A 24185-nucleotide genomic window follows, 5' to 3' on the forward strand; every position below is an offset into this window, starting at 1 on the left:
AGATATGAGAATAATCGTTTATAATTTATCAAGGGGTCATGAGGGTGGGAGGGGCAAAAAGAGGAGCTGATACCAAGGGCTCAAGTAGAAATAAAATGTTTTGGAAAGGATGATGTCAACATATGTACAAATGCGCTTGATACAACGGATGTACAGATGGTTCTAAGAGCTTTAAGAACCCCCAATAAAATGATTTATTAATAATAATAATAATGGAAGCTGGGGGGGCTTACTTGTTAATTATCTTTGCATAATTGTCAGTGGGAATTCTCTTCCCAGTTTAAGCCAAGTAATGGAAACAGAGCAAACAAATCTGTCTGACTGAGAGAGGTGATCGATCAACTGGCAAGTCAGATGGCCATACTGAGAGCACCACTCCATATGGCTCTGCCAAGCGCCGCAGGAAACAAAACGTGCACAGGATTCGAAGTCGGGACTAGAAAAGGACTCAGAGAGAATCATCCCCATCCATCAAGCAATTTATAGTTTTCAGTCATTAGTGGGTTTGTCTCTTAAGTTTTCTAGTTAAGAGCCCTGTGAGGAAAGTGGCCACCATCTATTTCCTAGACAAAGAAACCGAGTCTTGACATGATGAAGAATTAGGGGTGGGGTCACATGAGTCAAATACAGATGTGGTGTTGTGACATAGAACAGTCACTCCTGATCCCTAGGCCTTAGTTTTGTTACCTGCAATAGAAATATGTGGATCTGCAAAATAAACAAGATATGATTTTACTATTCTGTACTCATAAATTACAGGTCACAGAACGCCTCTTAAAATATATCCCTTGCATTTAGAGTAGGATTTACGTCTGGCCCTATTTCAAAGTCAAAGGGGACCATATTTCTCCATTGTACCAATTAAGAGACTTCTTTGCGACTTTCAATCCTCCACGATTGCTTGAGCCATTTCCTTGAAATTAATTTTCTATGTATACCAGCTTAAACAAAAAATGTATTGTTACCAGGCTCCAATAGGCATGAGTGGGTTTATCCAAGCAAACCACGTTTAAGCATGAGTCTGCACCTGTGGAGGGCTGCAGACAAGTTCGGTAATACACTTGTCTTGGTCTTGTTAGGTCGCTTGTTACCCCCCCACCCCCCGGACCCTAATAGGGTCTCTTGATGGACAGCAACCCTTAAGAGCAGAGCAAAACTGCCCCCTGTGGATTTCCAAGGCTGTAAATCTTTGCAGGAGCAGAAAGCCTCAGCTTTTCCCCACAGAACAGCTGGTGGCTTTGAACAGCTAACCTTCTGGTTAGTAACCCCATGTGTAACACCTTATACCACCAGAACTTGCAGATAAAGAAAGAAAGACCAAAATAGTAAGGAAAAAACTACAACAAAAGCATCCTGTTCACTGCCGTCTAACAATCAAAGATGGGGTCTAGTTTAGAGCCCGGGATTTCCAATTTTCTAGTTCTCCCAAAGAAAACCTACCAACCCCAAACTTATGGAGAGATGTTATAATGGCGAGTTCACAAACCAGTAAAATAATAATCAGTAAGAAGCAGAATTGAGATTCAAAACCGCCTCTTTCTGACTTTTCACAATGGCAAAATTCTTTCTCTCTCACCTGGAACCTGTTTTACTCACAAGCTAAATTAAAGGCCATACAAAGTCATGTACATTAAATAGCAGTTGTACAGAGCCGAGCAAGTCCTCTGGGTTTGGAGTGTGTGAGGGTCATTGACCAACAGGTAGAGGGAGAAGATTTACATGTGAATAAAATTCTCCATGATAAATAATTTCCCTCTGCTTTGTTTAATCAAAACCACAGCCCAAAGTATAATTGAGGGATCATTCCAGCTAAAGCAGAAAGCATAATTTTTTCCCATGGGTTCACCGAGTCAAGCCTGAAGGCATGCCACTCATGCAAGAAAACAGTATCCAACAGTGCCCGATGCCATCCAGTGTACACCCTGGTTCCGAAGTCGAGGCCACGGCTGCTTCTCAAACATCCAGAGTCCTCCCCTCCCTTCTCTGAGACTCACTCACCATGTCAGGAAATGGGTCTCAGGGCAACTGCGTTCCTCAAATAACTCAAAGAGCCAAGGGTGCTCAGATGGAAGAATGGCTCCATTCTGAGCCGGAAGCTGTCTAGGAACTCCTTTGACGCCTATGGGATTTTACCTCCTATATGCCTGATCCCCAACCATGTTATTATAAAGGAAATGCTCCTAAACACCCTCCTTTCTTTTAAAAAAGAAAAAAAATTTGTCAAGCGACTCTCCATGTTTCCCATGGAGTTCCTAATAACTCTCCATACTAGCCTCACGGATTTTCACCCCATCCCTCAAATGGGACATACAGGCTCCTTCATCGGGCATGTGCAGGGATTGGGCCTTCCATGCGGCTTGTGCCCACACTTCTCCCACAAGCCAGTCCTCCACATTCACTGTATGCACGTGTGTCTGGAAGACTCAGTTTACACATCACCTCGTTAAGGGAGCCTTCTTTGCCCCATAGGACCTGCTATCTCCATTCAACCCACTGTCCTGGACTTCTCGCTGAGACTGTATAGTCTGCGTTTACAACTCTGCAGAGTGACCTTATTGGTATCTGCCTTCTCCACAAACCTGTAAACCGCATGACGATGAAAACCATGTCCATCTGCCATCCTCTTAACTTAAGAAACTCACCCTCCCCGCCCTCCTTGCCATCCTATAGACAGGACAGGGTAGAAGTTCCCTGTGGGTTTCTGAGACTGTAACTCTTTACGGGAGTAGAAAGCCCAGCCTTTCTCCCTGGCATAGGGCAAGTGCTTAAGAATCCTCACTGAATAAATGATCGAATTAACTATTGCTTCCAGGTCTCCTGAAGGGAGAACAGTGACATCTAGTGGCAACTTTCACACTTTTGGGATTTCCCTAAGAACATGCTGTGCAGTGCCTCAGAAAGAAAGACCCCTGTGGATTTGGTCAGGCCCAAGGTAGTGAATCTTGACCCAGGGAAAATCTGGCTCTTGGACAAAGAGAAAAGGAATCCTATTCCACTCGCTGTCACACTTACCAAGAACACATCTCGCAAAAGCCCTGGGAAGTAACCGTTACAGCTGAGAGTGTAGGTCAGTTGCAGGTCAGGAGAAACAGGACCAGAGCTGCAGGCCTTGGGACCATTTACACGTAGCCAGGGAATGGGGACATTCAGATCCTCAGTCCCTAAGACAGAGACCGCCTCCACCCAGTCTCCAACATGCTGCAGTAGCCCCCTGACGGACTGCCCAGCATCCACTCTTCAGTTTCCACAAGCCATTATCGCGCGTGTGTCTGTGTGTGCTGTCAACTTGGCTGTGACCACAGTGACCTTATATACAATGGAATGAGACACTGCCTGCTCCTTTGATAACCTCACAACTGTTACGTTTCAGCCCGTTTGGTGCCTCTACTATCCCAGTCCACCTCACGTGCCGACTCTCTCGGTTACGAAGCATGAGCTCCTCTTTCGGGGACTAGGCCCTCCTGGTAACATGTTAAAAACCTCGCCATCTTTCCTTCTACGGCCCATTCTGGCTTACTTCTGCCAACACGGAAGTAAACTGTGTGTATGCTGGAGGTTGCAAAAAGTTCTTGGAAAAGCACCACTCTCATCTAGTTCCGTTTTCCATGAACTTTTAGAAAACGCTATACATGTGTGTATGCACACACACACATGCATACACACACACAAACACAGATATATACAGGAGCTTCCAAATTTTTATGGAGAAATGGAATTGAGAGATCATGGAATTTTTCCATGAACTTTTCAGAGGTCCCTTTGCAGAATGGTTGTCAGCTTGGAGACCTCGGCACATAATTAGCTAGTTCATGGCTCCAGCTCATTGTTGAACCACGTGCCATGGAGCTTCTTTCATCGCTTCCATTAGCTAGTTTTATAGATTTAATAAACTCTCCCAAGTACACCACGCAAAACTCTAGCCAGCATGTTGAATGTGGACGCCCCATATATGTCCCCGTGCCGTTGCCCTGCTTCCCCCTCACTTTGAGTCCTATGTGCTCTAGCTTCTGGTTCTCCTTTTGATCGTCCTGACCGCGAAGCAGTTCAGCATTCAGCTGCTGATCAAAGGTTCCGGGTTTGAACCCGTGCAGTGGCTCTGGGGGGAGAAAACCCTGTCCTCAATCAAAATGATCCCCAAGAAAGCTCTAGGGGGCAGTGTTCCTTTGTCACATGGGGTCACAAGGAGTCAGAGTTGATTTGAAGGCCCTCGAGGACAACAACAGCATTGTTGAGCTGTATGGAGCCGTGTGTGTGTGTGTGTGTGTGTGTGTGTGTGTGTGTGTGTGTGTAAGTTATTAAGTGCCGGGCCGGGCGCTCACCTCCTTGGTGCCGTTGTCTTGGATGAGGGTATAGAGCGGCATCACACGGTTGATTTCCAGCAGCACTGGCGTGGGGCTCAGCTGCTCCTTGCCTGGCCGGCGACACAGGTGGCAGGTGGATGGGCACCGGCCCTTCTCCTCGCAGCGGATCTCCACCCCGGAGATGAGCTGGTCATCTGATAGCATCTGGGCCGTCAACAGACCCGAGAGGTAGGTGATGAAGGGCATGGACTGTAGCTCCTCCTTGCTGCCCAGCTCCGTGGTTTCTGGAGAGGTAAGACGAGAGATGCAGGAGAGGTCAAATCATGGACACGTGCTCAGTAGCTGGTTACCTGCTGGGAGGGAGAAAAGATGACAAATCATTGGTTCTTTGTGCCTTTAAGAGAGGACTGACCTCATGGTTCAGAGAGCAAGAGGGTGCCCTGTTCTCCTTCAAAGTCACTGCCATGAGCTGATGCTGACTTACTGTAATGCTGTAAAATGGCTTAGAACTGCCCCACTGAGCTTCCGAGGACAGGAGAACTGCTCCTGCCAGTTTCTGAGACTCTAACTGCTTATGAGAGAAGAAAGCCCTGCCTTGTTCCTGAGGAGCTGGATGGTGGATTTGAACTGCTGACTCTGTGGATCGCAGCCCCGTGTGCACCCACCATGACATCAGGGCTCCTTCTTGTTCTGCCATTCACTTTAAATATCCCCTTTCCTTCTCCAGCCTTTAGTTCTGACATGAGTAAAAATGGGCAGACTAGAAGATTCTCCAAAGGCCATGCAAGACGTAAACAGAAAAGGGTCTTGTTTGCCCAACTAGAAAGTCTTTCTCTGTCAACGTACACAAATCTTGTGTTTCCTATTATTTGTATTTTATTTTATTGGTTTGTTTGCTCATTTTGGGTGAGTGTGGGTGTGTGCGTGTGACTGTGTCCTTTAAAACCTTGCTCCCCGGGGAGGGAGGGGGGAAAATGAGGAGCTAATGCCAGGAGCTTAAGTGGAGAGCAAATGTTTTGAGAATGATGAGGGCAATGAATGTACAAATGTGCTTTACACAATTGATGTCTGTATGGATTGTGATAAGAGTTGTATGCGCCCCTAAGAAAATGATTAAAAATAAATCAATAAAGCCTTGCTCCGACCGATGCTTTCCATATAATGGGGAAACGAGTTTTGGAGCATTTCTATTTCAGTTCCGTGTCTGCTTCACTATAGCTTTGCAACCTTGGGACTATCTCTTAATATCCAGAAAGCTTCGGTGATTAATTCTGTAAGAAGGGGTGAGTTGGACCAAGCAAATTGTCCTGCTATGGATGATAAATGAGGCAGAAGGGGGCCGAACAATCTGGAAAAGCATAGATGTGCAGGAAATGATTTCTTTGATGGCCCGTTATCTTGGTTTTGTGGCTTTCTTCTTGTGCCCTGTGAGCTTGGACTCTTGACTGTACACTCCATTCCTTGCCTCCCTTTCTCAACCAGTACAACTCGTATTGCCCAGGTCTGTACCCCACTTGCCCCATTCCTCTGGCCTAGAACAACTGACTCCACCCCCACCCCCACCCCCACCCCCCACTGAACGTCTCCAGATATTTCCCATTGATCAGGGCCCATGCCAATGCCAGTCATTTTGGCTAGTCTTTCCTTGTTGTCCCAAGCCTCTTCTCAGAATAAATATTACTCCTTATGAGATCTCATCTTTCTGAGCATGATTTCCTTTCTCGTTTTCTGCTCATCTCTACAACCACAGGATAAGCTCCTGGGAACCAAGGGTCATATTCCCACTCCTGATCTCCCTGCAGTGCCTAGCAGGGTGGGAGGGATGTACTTGAGACGCAGCAAAGAGGACGGTTCTGGACCTCTTAATGGATTGAGCCTCCTTCATGATCTGCTCTAGAGGTTCCCTAATTCCTCAGTAGGCAGAATCTGGGCACCCAAGAAGCATCTCATCTACCTGTAGCGAACGGGAGGGAAATGGACAAGCAGAGCCCTAAGCCCCTATCTCAGCTTCAAATAAAGCAGCTCACTTATTGACTGGCCTTCTCTCTAAGATGCCCTTGGAAGAAAGGTTCAGCACCAAAAAGTTCGAAGGTGATTTGTACAATTCAGAAGGTACTATTTACAGGATAGTCAAGGCTAAGGGCATCCTCAAGGATGGGCCAGGGATAATCCAGGTGCCAAATGAGATGCCTCTGTACTAAAGTACAGAGCATGGTCCAGATGGTGAAGCCAAGGCAAGCAAAGGTCGGTCCTGGGCACTGAGGTCTAAGAGAGAAAGTCAGGCTGCCTCCTGTCTTTATTGTCAGCTTGCAGTGACATGCAGCTGATCTGGAAATGGGCTTGCCAATTAGAAATACAAATAAACGCAGCCTTCATTCATTACCCTCTGGGCCCTGGGGCCTGAGATCTGGGCTCCACCTTTTCTGTCTGGCTGTCAGCAAATGCTTATGAGCATCAGATCAAAGGCTCTGGATGAGGAAGACAAGACAGATTCCAGCTAACCAATCCTTCAGAGGGATTAGCGAAGGGTAGTTACTAAGATAAACAAAACAAGGCTGTGAAGAAGGCATCTCCGCTGCTGGGAACACAGCCTACATACAGACATGTCAAAAGAAGAAGACGATGACAAATTCTGGAACTGCAGGCCAGGGCCATTGTGCTGCAGAAGGGTGACTTTGAGCCTGGGAGCAAACAACCTCCAGGTCTAAAAGGTCAGGGTGCAGCCAGAGCTGCGAGGATGTTAGAGACCAGCTAGCCCACCTTCTAGCCTAGAGGTCATAAAAAAATGACCCCAGAGAAAAGCTATACGTTTCATCGCTGCTATATTGTGCCCTGACTGGCCGTCTTCTCCCCGACCCTTCTGTAAGGGGATGTCCAATTGCTTACAGATTGGCTTTGGGCCTCCACTCTGCACTACACCCCTGAGTTAGTTAATTGTGCCAGCCTGGCCGATAATCACATGTGGTGCTGGTTGAAAGGCGGAGGGATAAATGAGTGGTGAAGCCTCGCCTTTCTAGTTCTCGGGTCTCTTGTTTTGTGATGGTTGCATTGGGTGCAGCTGCCTTAGCAGTTCCCTGCTTCAGCTTGCAAGATTGACTTCCTACAAGACATCCCCAAGGAGAAGCCGCATGGATCTATCCCAATGCAGCCCTGGGTGCTGGAGCAGCCGTGTGGAGACCCTTGCCAGTGCTGAGATGCTTACACGTTCACGGACTCAGCTTTCCTCCTGCAGTCGGCATCATTGCCTCTGTTTTGTGAGGTGGAGGACTTTGTGGACTGGTGTTGGGTTAATGGGTTAATGTTGGACTTGTGGGCTTGGGCAGCATTGGGTTGGGATGTTTTCGTGATGCACCTTTTCTTTACATAAAACTCTCTCTTATACGTGAGTCGCCGTGGATTTGTTTCTCCAAAGTACCTAGACTAATACAACCCCTCTTTCACATTATGATTTTTTGTTCTACCTTACAAATCTGGCTAGACCAGAGCACATACATGGGTATAGATAAGAGCTGGAAACACAGGGAATATAGGACAGATAAACTCCTCAGGACCAATATTGAATGTGGCCATATTGAGGTGGTGGGAGAAGCCAATCACAATGACATACCTTTAACCCCCTCCCAGGGGGATGGACAACAGACAAGGGGGTTGGGGGAGACATCGGACAGTGCAAGACATGAAAAAATAACAATAATTTGTAAATTATCAAGGGTTCATGGGGGAGGGAGGGGGAAAATGAGGAGCTGATTCTAAGGGCTCAGGAAGAAAGAAAATGCTTTGAAAACAATGATGACAACATATGTACAAAGGCGCTTGAGACAATGGATGGATGTATGGATTATGATAAGAGTTGTATGAGCCCCAATAAAATGATCTTTAAAATAAATAAATAAAACAATGACACACAACCCCCCCCACAGGCCAAATCTAACATGCTTTCGTCAAGAAAACTGTGCTGGGATACAGCCACACACCCCTATTGATGCAGCATCCATGTCTACAATGGCAGAGTTAGTCCTTGCAGCGGAGTTCTACGGCTCTTCAACCGGAAGCTCTTCATGAGCTAGCCCTTTACTAAAACAGGCCCACAGCCTCTGCTCTAGCCCCGTGGGGACAAAGGAGCTAAGAGGAAGGCCACATCCGAGGTCATACAAGGAATATGGTAGTATGGCGGATGAGTTGAAATCAAATTTTAAAAAGTGTGTGTGTGTGTGTGGGGGGGGGGGAATCAAATAGACCCTCAGTCCCCCTGGATTGTGAATTAAGAAGAGAAAATAGAGAGGGCAGCTTTTCTCCACAGAACATCATTTCAAAAGCCGTTGAAAGAATACACTTTGGTAAAGGCCAATTGTGCACAACTCTCTCCCCATTTAAATAAGGCGAAACAGCAGCCCAATGACTTTCTAAAGTCACCCAGTGAGTGAGCGAGCGGATCCTATCAGCACACGTCTCCAGTCTTCTGATGACCAATCTATCACTTAAAACTACTGTCATTTCTGTGTTCAAGCACAGATGACGTGCCCCTCCTCGCACCTTGCCATATGCACATAATTTAATTGGGAAGAAATATAACCTGGTTGATGGGAGTAAAAATCTCCTTGATCAAATCAACAAAACAAAAAATATCACAAATCTTGCTAGTCATCGAGTTTAAGGTAAAGCTATGCATGGAATGACAAAATGATCTGTAGATCTCAGCTGTTCTGTTCTGTCCAGAATATTATTGTGGAAATTCTCAACAAGTGGGACGGAAGGTGGGGTCAAGTGGGAAGTGCCCCACTAGCTAAAAGCCCAAAGGCCAGGCTGAAGAGTACCTTCAGCAACAACACCACATTCACAGCTGAGTGCAGGGATTGATTTTGCAGTAGGAGGCTTGGGGGTGGGGTGGGGATGTCATCCAACCTAGCACCATCTTTTAACAGGTGAAGAACCTGAAAGCTTAACCAGGGAAAGGACTTACTTCTAAGTGGCATACACATGTATTAACAATAATCCTGCCCTAAATTATGAACTAGCAGAGTCACAGCAAGGAAAAGTCCATTAGCCAGCCAGTCTATTATTCCCAGGTAGACATTACCATTGTGAAAGTTAATTACTTTTGAGTCAACTCCACCCTGTGGCTAGACTCATCTTCTTAAAGGGCAAACCTGATGTATCTTTCCTGCTTAAGACTCTTCAATGGCACCTGACAACTCTTAGGATAAAAAACCAAAGTCCTTAACATGGCATGCTGGAGGCCCCCGGGCCTTCTCAAGCCAATCACTAGCTCACTCCCCACCCCTCTCTTCCTTTCAGCTCCTTTGACCTTTGCACTCTTGAGCACAACCTGTTTCTGTTCTCTTCATCCTGGCACTTGCTTTTCCTTCTGCACAGAATGGTCCCCTTATCCCATCCCCACGCACTGCCTTTGCCTGGCGAAGCTCCACCCATCCTTCAGACCTGACCTCCAAAGCCAGTTTTTCAGGAAGTTCCTTCCTGCAAGGACATCCCCATGTTACTACTCCCCGTTAGGGCTAGCCATGAAGATTTCTCAAAGGAGCCCTGGTGCTGCTATGGGATAAGCATCGAGCTCCTAACTATAAGGTCTGTGGTTCAATCCTACCAGTTGCTCCTTGGGAGAAAGAAGAGGTTGTCTACTTGTGTAGATTTGCAGTCTTGGCAACCCTACAGAGGGCTGCCATGAGTGGGAACGGGCTCATTGGCAGTGGGTTCCTTGGGTATTACAAACCTTTGGGTACACATTACAAATTCTGGTCTCTGTGCCACTTGCTAATGTCTCAAGACTGTAAGCTCCCTGAGTATAAAAACAGTGGCATCTTGGCTGATGACCATACCTTTAGACTGTGCCTGGGATACAGTAAGTGTACACTGTTTCCAGTGGCTATTTTTTGAACAGATGCTGTACACATAGCCTGCCTGATCATTGTGCTGTGCTATCAAGGCATCGATGACTCTCACATCAGAAAGGTATGAAGTTCAAGGATGAATGAATTCGTCGTGGCTTGTCATGAAGACACACTGCTTTCCTCATTAACATTAACCTTCTCCAATGGAAGGCCATCAGACCGATCAACTTGCCAGATGGTCTGACCTCCTTGATATGTTCAGATAGACCCTTGCTATTGAGGGAATGGGAGAGTTAGGATACAGCCAACTGTCTGTAACAGGCCAGGGATAAAGAGCATTTTTTAAGAGACTTATCCTCTGTTCACATTTCCCATCCTGCTGGACAAAGCTTCCAAATTAGGATCATGTCTGGTTTCAAGCCGAATTCAATTCCAATGACACTACAACCCATTCATTTGAGAACCTGTCAACTGAACTCTCTTTTTTCTCCTCCCAAATTCCTGCTGGGCATGATTTTGTTGCTACCAAAAAAAAAAAAAGAAAAAAGTGTTTTGTTTTGTTTTTTAAAGCCTCAGTTGAAGTGATAACTCCTTGTTGGGAGGACAGCCAGGGTTTTTCGGCGGGAGGTGATGGCACCACTTGCCCTCATCCAGAAAACAAAACCAAAGAGTCCAACTAAGGGCTTCTGGGAGAGCCAAGGCTCCGCGGATGTTTGTTCAGTGTTCAGCAGCAGTGCAGGGCGCTGCCTCCCTAGTCAGACGGGCCTGCTTAGCAATAGACTTGGACGTGAAGCATTTTAAAGGCTCCACAGGGACCAGAGGGACTCAAATTAGAAACAGGGAGGGTGGGGGAAAGAGGGTGAGACTTTTATGTCGTAAAGAATGGCCTTTGTTACAGCCATGGCCTCCCAGGAGTTGCTGAAATGGGATTATTTCTTAGGCGGAGTTACTGCCTCCTTCTTTCTGGAGAAAAGCAATCACACTGAAGCCTGACTCAAGGATCCACACAAATACCCTTCACAGAGGGCAGGTGGCCAGCCTCATCAGCAAGGCCTGCCTCTCGCAGTGGTACAATTTGAACTTTTCAGCAGCTTCCCCAACCAAAGCCAGCATGGCCACTTAGTTACACTCTTTATAAATAACACCAGTCGCTGGTAAGTCCACTCCTGCTGTCAGAGGTCCCGGTGTGTCACAGGAGAGGCATGCAGCATAGGACCTTCAATGGCTGATTACATTTTCTTTCTTTTTTTTCGGCATGTGTGTGGTGGGGGGGGATTCGATCATCAGGATTTTTGTCCAGGATGCCTCTGGGTGGTCTTGAACCTACAACCTTTCAGTTAGCAGCGAAATGTGTTCACTATTTATACAACCTAAGAGAGTTAGCTATGGGTAGTTATTAAATAAGGTGCTGTCTGGCTTAAGCACTTGATACAGCTGTGGTTGTTGCTGCTGCTTTAATAATTATTATTGCTGTTGTAATAGGACACACAAATAGAAAAAGCCTACTGAGACACAAAGACGACATCATGGAAATGAAATCCCCAAGACTGGCCCTTCTATGTAGAACTGACAAAGGAGATGAGTCCTAACTAGTTTCACATCTCCAAAGACAAGGGTACAAACAAGGTCAGAGAGAAGAGGAAGCTGCAGGGGAACGTTCTTTGGCAGGCCTTACTACTAGAGTATGGTGGTTATGGGCTAGACGGCTAACTGCAAGGTCAGCCGTTCAAAACCACCCACTGCTCCTTGGGAGAAAGTCAGGACTTTCTATTCCCACACAGAGTGACGGTCTTGGAAACTCAGGGGGGCACTTCTTCCCTGCCCTGTAGGGTTGCTGTGAGTCGGCATTGAATTGACCGCGGTGAGTTGGTTTTCTGGTTTTATTACCACACTTAAGGATTCCCTGTGGCATGATCTGGTAAGTTTAGAGATTCGAATCCACCAGCTGCTCCTGAAGAAAAGGATGATGTTTTATGCTCCCATAAAGGTTTACAAAGCCTATGAAACACTATATAGGGCTGCTATGCATCAGAACCATCTCGAGAGGTGGGAGAGATCATCATCATGGTGGTCTCCAGTGTCCTTGGGGAGACTTATAGAACAAGCTGCTTTCTAATCCCAGGTTGTATGCCAGAACCTGAAGAGTGCCCCCAGAGACCCTGCTAAGTGTTCTTTGCGATTAGGAAGGCAGTGAACTAGTGGGGAGGGTGGGGGAGGGGAAAAAAGGAAACTGAGCGAATTCCAGGAACCCAAGAGAAAAGCGAATTTTGAAAAGGATGAGGGCAACAAATGTATAAGTGTGCTTTACACAATTGACCTATGTATTGTGATTAATTGTATGAGCCCCAATAAAATGATTTTTAAAAAAGAATTAAAAGTGTAAAGTGTTACTTAAAAAAAAAAGAAAACAGCATACCTCGATTCAGGTATGCGACATCAAAGGGACATCTTTACTCTTCAACATTTTAAGGACTTTTTTTTTGTAGATTTGCCCAGGGCCCTACTTCCTTAGATAACTTGACAGTCACTTTCATAGATGATGGTGTAGATCCCCGTAAAAATGAAAGCCTGGGTAACTTCAACCTTGTCTCCATGTCTTCTTAGGCTGCTCAACACACATGTGGTTGTGACAAACCTTAGACTTGCTTCTGGGTATATTTGACCTGCTGATTTTAAGAATGACTACCAGCTTCCTGTCGGAACTCTAGATTTTGAGATACAGAACATATGCCCTGTGCCACTCTTTACTCTCCTCGCCCATAAAACATATCAGGATATTTTAATGTAGTGTTAGCTAGCCTGAGGTTGAGGCAGGGCACGTGGATGTTATTTAAACTAGCTTGTGCTGTACTACATAATTAGGTGAAGTTATACTTCACATGGTGTCCTTTGATCCAAAGATCTATTTGAACAGTGAAAATTACATGAACTTGGAATTTTCCTGAAGTAGCACTTCACCTTCCTTAGGAACTGAATAGTAAGCAGTTTCAATTTGTAATCTTCAAAAGGGTCCAGAAATAAGAGTTATTGTACAATAAATAAGGAGCCTTAGTGGCATAGTGGGTTATGTGTTTGACTTCTAATCACAAGGTCACCTATTCAAACCCATCAGCCACTGAGCATGCAAAAGAGGAGACTTTGTTCCCATAAAGATTTAGAGTCTCAGAAATGTACAGGAGAAGCTTCATTCTGTCCTGTAAGGTGACTATGAGGTGTAATAGATTGACTGGTAGTGATTTTGTACAATAAACAGAGATTCAAATGTTCTGAAACACAAAATGGGTCTGTCAGAGCACACACTCCTTATTAAATATTAATAATGAAAATGTTCCAGTCTTGTTATAAGATGGCATGACTCCTCTACCTGTGCACAGAAACCCTTAAAAGAAAAGTGAAACTTTTTCTTATATAGAAGCTTGGAGTCCATGTAATGGCTGAGGTCTTAACGGCTTGAAGACAAATAAGCGGCATCTAGCTGAGAAGCAACAAAGCCCACATGGAAGAAGCACACCAGCCTATGTGATCACGAGGTGTTGATAGGATCAGGTATCAGGCATCGAAGACCCAGAACAATATCATGCCCAATGTGAATGGTGGGGAGGAATGAAGTGGAGACCCAATACCCATATGTAGACAACTGGAAATCCCCTCACAGAGGGGTCACAGGGAAGAGATGAGCCAGTCAGGGTGCAGTATAGCACTGATGAAACACACAACTTTCCTCTAGTTCTTTGGTGCTTCCTCCCCCCCACTATCATGACCTCAATTCTACCTTACAAATCGGATAAGACCAGAACATGTACACTGCTACAGATAAGAGCTTGCAACACAAAGAATCCAGGACAGATAAACAACCCCCCCTCCCCCAGGGAGAGTAGTGAGTAGAGATACCAGGAGGATTAGGGGAGGGTGGGGGGAGAAAGGAGGAATCAATCACAAGGATCAACCTAGAACCCCCTCCCAGGGGGACAAACAATGGAAAAGTGGGTGAGGGGAGACAGAGGACGATGTAAGATATGAAAATAATAATCTATAACTTATCATGGGTTTGTGAGGGAGGGCAGGGGGGGGAGGGAGCGGGAAGAAATGGGGAGCTGATATCAGGGGCTCACGTGGGAAGAGAATGCTTTGAAAATAATGATGTGCCAATGTGCTTGACACAATGGATGAATGTATGGATTATGATAAGAGATTTAAAAGCCCCCAATAAAAGTATTTAATTTAAAAAGAAGAAGAAGAAGCTTGGAGCCAACTTCACCTCTGAAACACTTAACATGAATTATCATTGGCTTCTGTATATTAAAATGTGTTCTGAAGTCCTTATAGTATACTTTGAAAAGAAAGTTTTAGATCTTCAAAATATTTATGAAAATGGCTATAAAGGCTTATATTTTCAACACTCTAAATTGCCCTCACACCTTCCATACATGTGCCTTTTCATTTTTCTTTCCCCCTCCCCTTTTCACAAGCTGTGTTCTGGTTTGGCAGTTCCCAATTTGTTGCCTCTCTCTGTATTACACAGCCTCCGATGCCCCCGACCCCCCCACCCCCCCACCCCCGAAAAATCAAACAAACCTGCCGGCTAACTCCTAGTGACCCTGTGGGACAGAGAAAAACTGCCCCTTTGGGTTTACAAATCATTACACTTTTAAAAGGCTGCATAGTTGCATACTGTCTGGTGGGTTCAAATAACTAACTTTTTGATTGGCAGTTCCATGTGTAATGAACTAGGCATCATGGGTCGATGCACAGCTTCCCTTGAAAGTCTGTTAATATCTAATCCTTTAAAAATTATTTTCAGCTTTTTTTGGTCTTACCCTATGATTTGTGAGTCTGAATTAGTCCAATAATTAAAATTAGGATGACAAATTAAATCATCAGTATAACTGAATAGCTGAAAATATATAACTGAACAGCATATCTATTTTTATGCATATGCACGCATAAATTACAATAGGCATGCGTGCATAAATTACACTTTGGTTCTTTTCAACAATTTTCATCATCACCATCATCACAGTGCTTCTTACATACATAGTTGGAGATAATGGGAAATTCAATCAGTCTGTCTCCCTCGGTAAACTGTGAGATCCCTAAGAGCTAAAACCATGGTTGGGTTTAGTGACGATGTGTATTGGCAGCAGAGTGTACTGTCTGGCACAGTGTAGACAGTTTGCAGGTAAATATCTAAATAAATGAATAAATTCATTGTGAATGTGCTGCCTTTCCCCCCTCAATTCCTTCCATTTATAAAGCACGGGCCACACATCAAATCCACTATCTCTACTTATCCCAGCAGTGCCATCCATAGATGGTCTGAATCTTATTTCACTGAGGCACACGTGGGAGCTCAGAGAGGGAGTTAACTTGTCTAAGTCATATGGCTTGCAAGTGGTCCTGTTATTCTAGCCCAGTTCTATTGTTTCTTCCACCGTTCATCTTCTCCCTGGGCTGAGAAAATGTCCACATGGATTCTCACTCTTGCACAATGAGTCATTTCTGTATAAAACCATGGTTTTCCCAGTTTCTGCCACCCCCGGACAGCAGTCACAGCCTCTCCCATCCCTTTCAATGGGCTCATAAAACTATCCATTAGTGGAGGGTATTTTAAAGGTCACCTGGCCAGAAATCCCCTGCAACATGTCCTTGGCCACGAAGTTATCCTCCAGCGACTCCTTGGATATTGCTAATGGAGGAACTGTGATTTTCTTGGTCCCCAGTCCCCTTCCAGGATGGTTGTGTTAAACCTTGACTGGCTTCCCACCCAGGACCTCCATTTCTCTCCTAAGATTCTGCACCAGACCCAAAGTTATACACACACGATGCTCTTTAATTGGACCCTCTGTAGTACTCAGTCTGCCTCTTCCTTGGGGTTCTGCTATAATTAGCTAATTAGGGAGATAAATTATCTATGTCAAGTAGCTGTGGAACATTATTGAGGGGTATCTGGCGTGCTGTATGCATTCACGTGAGTGTGTGCGTGTGTGTGTGTGTGTGTGTGTGTGTGTGTGTGCGTGCGCGCGCGTGTGCGCGCGCGCATATATGTTTTAAATAGAGAGGAAGCAACGGCGAGGATTGCAGAAAGAGAGAAGAAATGTCTGGGAAGCTGCCAAACTTCGGGACACGTGACTTCTCCTCTAACCGGGCTCTTGTCTCATCTTATCTCATCAGTGGAAGCAGTCACAGTGTGGGCAGCTCTGTGCAATGGCTTGCTTGGGTTTGAATTTGGGTTCTTTCATTTCTCAGCTGAGTGACCTTGGACAAGTTAATTTGTTTCTCTGAGATGCTCTTTCCTCACTTGTAAAATGTGGATAGTGCTGAGACCAACGACTTGGATTCGACAGACGATTAAAGAAGAACAGAGGCCCACGAAGAATTTCCAGAGTCTAGAGTGAAAAAAATCAGAGCTCATTTGGTAAATCCCTTGACCTTTATTTTCACCTCAAAAAACGATTAGAATTTTGTGTCTGTGTGAATCTGTAACTTCTTCCTTGTAACCTATGTGGTTCTTCCATCGCACCGCTGGGAATTTCTCCCCAGACCACCCTGCTTCCTGTGTACTGGAGTGCAGCAGACCAGAGCAGAACAGAACTGAATGCTGATGTCCAATGTTCCTGAGCCAGATTCTGCATGTTCCGATTCTGAGCAAGTCACCCGACCTTCTTCACTTGGGCTTCCTCACCCATCAAATGGGGGCAGATTCTTCAGTGGGCTGCTCTGGGAGATGCTGCTCTAAGTGACCAACCCACACGGAGGGGCTTAAAGAAAGTTGTGGGAAAATGGAAGGAAGAGAAAGCAGGATTTCCCCCCATGAACTTGTGAAGCCCTCTGATGATTTCTCAACGTCTTCACACTCACCTTGCCAAGTAGGAATCGTTCCCCTCTCTTAGAGAGCCCTAACGGTGGAAAGTCATAAACTAGAACTTCTAAGAGCATATCTACATTCTGCGGGGCGGAAAGAGGACCGGGACACCGTCCAGTGGCCCAGTGGCTGACCTCCTGGCTACAATCAAGGGCCAGTCAGCCCTGACACATTTTCTTTAGCCTTGACATTGGCCACAGGAGACCAGGTGGGCTCCAGCGCTCTTGGGAGGCTGTAAAAGGATCATGTGTGAGCTCCTGCTGCCCTCTAGTGCCTGCTCAAGGTGATTGCTCTAGGGGAAAATCCTGATCCTTTCCAACCACAGAAGGATCCATGTGGGCTGGACAATTTACCAGGACCAGGCGTGGAAGGGAGCAAGAAGGACGAAATACCGACTTCACCATGACCCAAGGAAGGCTGGCGTGAGTGATGGAAGGAGTGCTAGACAGGCACTTGCAGGGAGGTCCCGTTCGATGCCAGGTTTGAGGCTCGGTACTCGGGGTGGAAATGGGAATGGTGACATATGTTCATCCTAGTCGTACTCCAGGGCAGAGACACGAAGTTGAGCTTATGAGCTGAGCAAGAAAAATCAGAGCGAAGGGGAGACTCGACACCTGACCGAGAGAAGTGCTCACTGATGGGGCAGAATCTTGCAGAACCGAGGAGAAGGTGAACTCTCAAGTAGCAATGGGTTTGAATTTAAATTCGATCCAAAGTAAGCATTAGAATGGCACCTCCGTGTACTTGTGCCTATGGAATTAAAAGCACGTGGAATGGGAACCTTTTCACCCAAAATATAAATAAATAAGACAATGGGATACCCCTGGTCATGGACAAGATATTTCTTCTTTCTGTGCCTCTGTTTTCCTAGGGACCAAATGAGATGCAGATGAACCATTACACAGTTGTTGAGAGAATCTGAGATAGGATGCCCCGTGATAGGGACAAGAGATTTCCGTTCTTATTGTTACCATGACAAGGATTGTTGGAACAACATCGCTTACTTTTGACATGCAGTAAGGTCTGCGCTTTACACAGGAAGATGATGGAACAGAAACCCAGAGATCTGAGCCTCTATGCTTTCTGAAGACAAGACATCCCGGAGCTCCTTGAATACTCACGGATATTCAAATCTTACACTTTGGGGGCCAGAGTCTGGCAACAATTGAGGAAACAACGATTCGGAGAGGTGACAACTCATTGGCATCAAGTCCGTTCCCACTCGTAGTGACCTTACAGGCAGAGTGGAACAGCCCCTGTGGGTTTCTGAGCCTGTAACTCTTGATGGGAGTAGAAGGCGTGCTCACCTTCCTCCCGCAGAGTGGCTGGTGGCTTCCAAGTTTCCAACTACTGACCTGACAGGGAGCAGCCCGACAAGTAACCCGCTACAACACCAGCCCTTCTTGGAAAGGCTGTGGCCAAAGCTCCTGTCTTGTCAAATGGACTACAGAAACATCGTTAATGGGAGCTTTGTCTACTCCTCCCAGAGGCCCATTTTCTCCTCCATCCCAAAAACTGCTCTAAAGTTATCACTTTTGCATTAAATCCTCGCTCCCACTTAAGAATCACCAGTTCTTACATCGTGGTCCTGGTCAATAATCACCTTCATGAAATGAGCGCTGAAGATGAGGGTGCTACAGCAAAGAGTGGTGAAGAAAGTAGATGGTGCCCGGCTATCAATCAAAATCATGTCTGGGGTCTTAAAGGTTTATGTTCAAACAAGAAGCCATCCAAGCGAGGACTCAACTAAGTCCACATGGAAGAAGCACACCAGTTTGCATGATCAAAGATGGCAATGACAAAATTTGGGTATAATCAGGAGAAAAGCATCAGGGCAAAAATTATGAACACCCTGTTTGTGGAGAGCAGTAGGGGATGGTGGGAGCCCAAAACCCATCTGCAGAGTATCTGGTCAGACTAAGCCGCTGGCAGATCTGCTGAAACTACAGGCAAGAGTCTTGAACAGCCTTACTCTCAGACAGAGATGATTATATTCTTGATGATGCTAGTTGGAACTCGATACTTGGCCAGTTGGCCACCTTGTAGATGCTACCTGAATTTGTTCTTAGTGCAAGTATCTCTTTTGGTTCCATGCCCGAAATAGTTCTTCCCTGGCCTTTCGAATGTTGATGAGGGTCTTTTTCTCCTTATGCCCTCTTTGTATTTTTGTCTTTACACTATCATGATTTTTATCCTTACCACCTCAGTGGGATTCTGTTTTCTGTCGGTTCTCCCAGCTGTGAAGCACAGAAGGAGTGGATGCATCATGATACTGATACAAGGGGATAGAGGAGAAGTGGGAGTGGGGGCAGGTGGTAGGGAGGGGAGGGGGTTTGGGGAGTAAATAATGAAGGCAGAAAGGGGGTAGGCAGCACTAGAAAGGATTGCTATTGCACAACTCACTTTAAAGCTGACTTAACCACCAATTTAATCATGGGGTGAAGGGAATGCTTGAAAATTGATGTGGTGATGACGGTACAATTCTCTTTGATATGACTGAACGATCGAACTATTGGATTGTATGATATGCAAATTATGTGCCAGTAAAACTGTTGGGGGTGGCTGGGAAGAGTTATCCCTTGAGGAAGAATTCTAAGCTTAGTTCTTAATTTCTTTTTTCATCCTTGCAATAACTAGGCTGGGAGGTAAGGAAGACAGTCCTAGAATAGTGGTTCTCAGCCTTCCTAATGCTGCAACCCTTTCATACAGTTCCTCATGTGGTGGTGACCCCCAGCCATAAAATTATGTTCATTGCTACAGTTATGTCATTTTACTACTGTTATGAATCATAATGTAAATATCTGATATGCAGGATGTATTTTCATTGCTACAAATTGAACATAATTAAAATATAGTGATTAATCACAAAAATAATATGTCATTATATATTATGAAATATTTATTTCTAATGACAAATAAATGAAATTTTGTCTTGAAGCATGGTGTAGCCTGGGTAACAGTCTTCATGCCGGGTACTCCTATGTGGGCATATCTGCATGTGGGCAGACCTGGCTGGAGATGGACAGAGGAGCAGTGTCTCGGTTCCTAAGACCATCGAAAATATGTGTTTTCTGATGGTCTTAGGTGACCCCTGTAAAAGGGTCCTTCAAACCCCAAAGAGGTCACAACCCCAAAGTTGAGAACGATTGGTCCTAGAGGGATTATTCCTGGCAGAGCTTGGGAAATTGGAGATGTCCCAAATGCAAAGATCTTGCTTTAGCTGAAGGTTCTCCAGCAGATAGCCCTGCATGGAGATGACCTTGAGGCAGTGGGTGAGGCCAATAGGGACTTCGAGACCACCATAGCGTGATCAGCGTAGAGTGGCCCTGGGGTGGGGACAGCTTGAGGCTGTGGAGGCTTTGATAAGAACAGCCAGCAGGAAATAAAGACCACCCTGGACTGCTTTCCTAAGGGACTCAGCCTGTGTTTCACATCTTTAACTGCTAATCTTATCAGAATTGTGATAATGTACAGGTTTAAAAGGTCTCCATTAAGCATTCTGAATGGCATTACCTTTGGAGAACAAGTTTAAGTAAGCTACTTCTCTGATGAGCTGCACGGAGCCCTAGTGGCTTCACGGTGACCTGCTGGGCTGCATATTGGAGCTTCACTTCTGGGCACCCTGGTTTGCACAGAGTGGTGGATGGCAGCCATGGGCCTCCAGTCCCTGTTCAGAGTTCAGAGTCTCCTCCATAGATTGAACCACCCTTGAATGCTTTCTGATCCTTAACCAAGGATGTAGGTAACTTCACCCCAGGGCAGAATGCTCAGGAAAGTGGATTGCCTCCACCCCTCTCTGGCCAGCCCAGGGAAGGGCAGTCTCTCTCCTAGGAGCTTGCCTAGGTATGTCCTTGATAGACATCCCCGTGCTGGGGACGATACAATGAGTCTCATAGTCCTGAGTATGGCCTATCAATTTGGCCCTAACTGCCTTGGTCAGAAGGCCTTGGGCCAAACTTGTAAGGCCTCCTATCTAACATGTCCCAGTCATTGTCCCATACCAGCTTTTGTAGTCCTGCCTGTAACTGTGATGATCTGCCACCAATCATACTTTGGGGACAGTTTCCTTTGCCAACCTATGCCCAATTGATCTCCTGTCTCAATTGTGACCCCTGGGATGTCACTTCAACCTCACGTTGGTGGCCTCACTCACCTGTCTGTGTCTGTGTCTCTGTATTGTCTTTGTCTCTTCTAAGATGTAATGAATGTTCTCTTTAAACTGTGGTCAAGTTGGGGGTCTCTTTTGTACCCTAAAGTCGCTCCTTACTGAAAAATCAGAAGTTTGAAAACACCAGCCACGGACAGAAGAGGCTTAAAGGGCTACAGTCTTGGAAACCCACAGTGACAGTTCCTCCCTGTTCAATAGGGTGGCAATGAGTATGCAGCCACTCAGAGGCAGTGACCTTTTTTCTCCCGTCCCTGTGGATAGGAGAGAGACTAGTGAACCCATCCACAAACAATATGAAGTTAAAAAACAAAAAAGGCTTGAAACCCATCCGCAATTCCAGACGTTCGCTTTAAGGAAATCGGTTAATGTTATTCATAACGACAACTCGCAGGCGCATGTTCCAAACCAGCCAGCGACAATGAGGGGCAGGTCTCCATTCTTTTACAGCTGTTGGAATGGATGCTCTCGCGGTACAAATCCATGACTCAGGAAGAGACCAACATCCACCTTGACCGGTCACATCTAAGCACTTTTCCACGATGTTAAACTGCCTCTCATTCTACTGTTGCTAGAGATTCCAGTCTGGGCAGTTAAAAATTCTGAAAACAATTCCTTATTGCTGCTCATGCCATCTCGGTGTTTGACAAGAAGAACCTTAGAATAGGAATCTATGGGTCATTGATGGGGAATGGGTTGGGGAGATGTGGTACGTGTACACAGTAGAATACGGTGCACTTAACAAAAGAAATTAGGACAACTTTTATATGAGACATGGAGAAATGACCATGTATTTTATTAAGTGAAGAAAGCAAAGGGAGAACAGTATGTATCGTGCTTTCTGTAAAAAGGGGGGAGTACAACTATATTTTCTATGTGAAACCTATACACAATGTATTTCTTTAGTAAGAAACATAGCATTAATCATAGTTAATAAAACTGGTTACTTACAGAAGGAGGAAGGAAACAGGGGAGAGGTATCGAGGAGAGAAGCCAAAAAAATACCCAACCCACTGCCACCAAGTCCATTATAGCCAAAGTGACCCTACGCAGGGTTTCCGAGATGGTACATCTTTACACAGACGGACTCATCTTGCTGCTGTGGGACAGCTGGTGGCTTCAACTGCCTACCTTGTTCTTACCTTTCCACTGAGGACAGTCAAGAAAAACCGTCGTAAATTACTACGAGCTGGGCTGCTGACCCACAGGTTAGCAGTTCAAACTCCAATGGAGAAAGAAGGGCCTTTCTGCTCCTGTACAGACTTATAGCCTTAGGAACCCACAGGGGCACTTACATCCTGTCTTCTGTCAGTCCTGTAGAGTCACTAGACTTTGGAACTGACTTGATGGCAATGAGGCGAGTGCTACTGGTTTTACCTTACGGTTATAATGAAACTGAATGTCTAACCCAGAGCACCAATAGGATTTGCTGTTGTTGTTGTATGCATTGTTTTATAGTATTAGCTTTGAAACCATGTAAAAGCTTTACCTACTTTTTTTTAAACATGAAAAATAATATCCATTAATTATCTATAAACTGAAAGAAATTCTAACACTATAACCATATAGAAATCACAATTATTTCAAGTGGCTCTATGTTCAATATTTTCATGTGCCATGCCTGATGAGAACTATTCTGAAGACAAAATAGTGTGCGAATAAATCCTAAACTAAATTTATTGGTCTTATCACTACTTGTAATATTGTTTTGTTACTTTGAAATCATTATTTATATATATATATCATGGGCTAGCATTATGTTACTGTTATTAGGAACTAAATGATTAGTTACTTATATTTACTTATATTATTATAAATGCATGCTTTTATAAGTAAATTCATATTTATTAGCAGAAGAATTGACCTCTATAGGTACAAAAGGAGCCCGGGTGATAGAAACAAAGCCCTGGTCAGCTGTCCAGACCTGTAACTGCTCCCACGGTGAAAGATGCGACTGCCTATTCCCATAAATATTTAAACTTTTGGAAATCCAAGGGGTTGATTCTACCCTGTCCTGTAAGGTCCCTATGAATTGGAATTAATATGCGAGCAGTGGGTTTGGTTTTTTTTTTTTGGGGGGGGGGGGCTGTTGAGCTATAAGTGGGAGTGGGTTATGTAAGAAGAAAATCAAAGAAGAAAAACTTTGGAAATGAAAATTCCAATGGAAAAGCAATATCCACTGAAGACCTAGGAAAATTAACTTACTAGCACTAAATATCTATAACATGCAGATTTGTGGTTCTAAACACCATTTTTCAGGGTAAAAAGAACAAATTCTTGGGTAAAATTGAGATCCCAGGTGTGAGGGAAGCATGGCACAAGCGAAGCATAAGATACCTTGTGTCCCCAAACAAAGTGGCTGTCCAAGAATAATGGGCTCATTTAAAAAAAGGACCTCCTACCAAACTCAACAGCCATCAAGTCAACTCCAACTCTTAGCAACCCTAGAAGACAGAGTGGAACTGTCCTGTGAGTTTCCAAGACTACAACTCTTTATGGGAGTGGAAAGCTTTGTCTTTCTCCCACTGAGCGGGTTAGTGGTTTTGAATTGCTGACCTTGTGGTCAGCAGCCTGATGATTACCATGTCACCAGGACTCCTAAAAAGGACAGCAAACAGGACATAGGGACGAACTTAAAGAGGTTCTCACTGGCCCAGGCATAAACAAGTTGAACATTAAAAGGAATAATGATCATAATTGATTGGAATAAAGTAAAGACCTAAATCCCCATGAATTCCTTTGCTTGGGCTGTCAGAACATATCCCCCCACAAACTGGGTGTGGTATTAATTTCTTTCAGAATAATTAGTACCAGACTAGTCCCCAAAAGTTGGAGATTTAAAATGTCCTAAAAGTCTAACCTGTCCAAAATGCTATTCTGCTCCATTCATTCCCCACCCTCCTCTTTGAGTTTATGAGACTCCATGCAATGCTCCCCAGAAATTCACTAAACTTTGGGGAAATGCTTCATTGGTGATGGGTGTTGTCCAGTCCCATACCCAAAGGTCAGCC

General features: G+C 45.1%; 1 protein-coding gene across 1 annotated transcript in view; it reads right to left on the reverse strand.

Moving 5' to 3' along the window:
* Nucleotides 1–24185, reverse strand: part of ASTN2 (astrotactin 2) — a 1157183-nt gene that overhangs the window by 253864 nt on the left and 879134 nt on the right. The window contains exon 17 of the mRNA XM_045296567.1: nt 4320–4585. Coding sequence (XP_045152502.1) covers nt 4320–4585 — 266 coding nt within the window. The remainder of the gene's footprint in view (nt 1–4319; nt 4586–24185) is intronic.

This window comes from Echinops telfairi, unplaced genomic scaffold (genome assembly GCF_000313985.2).
Source record: "Echinops telfairi isolate 266 unplaced genomic scaffold, ASM31398v2 ScPeMD7_7410;HRSCAF=8448, whole genome shotgun sequence".
NCBI classification, from domain to species: Eukaryota; Metazoa; Chordata; class Mammalia; order Afrosoricida; family Tenrecidae; genus Echinops; species Echinops telfairi.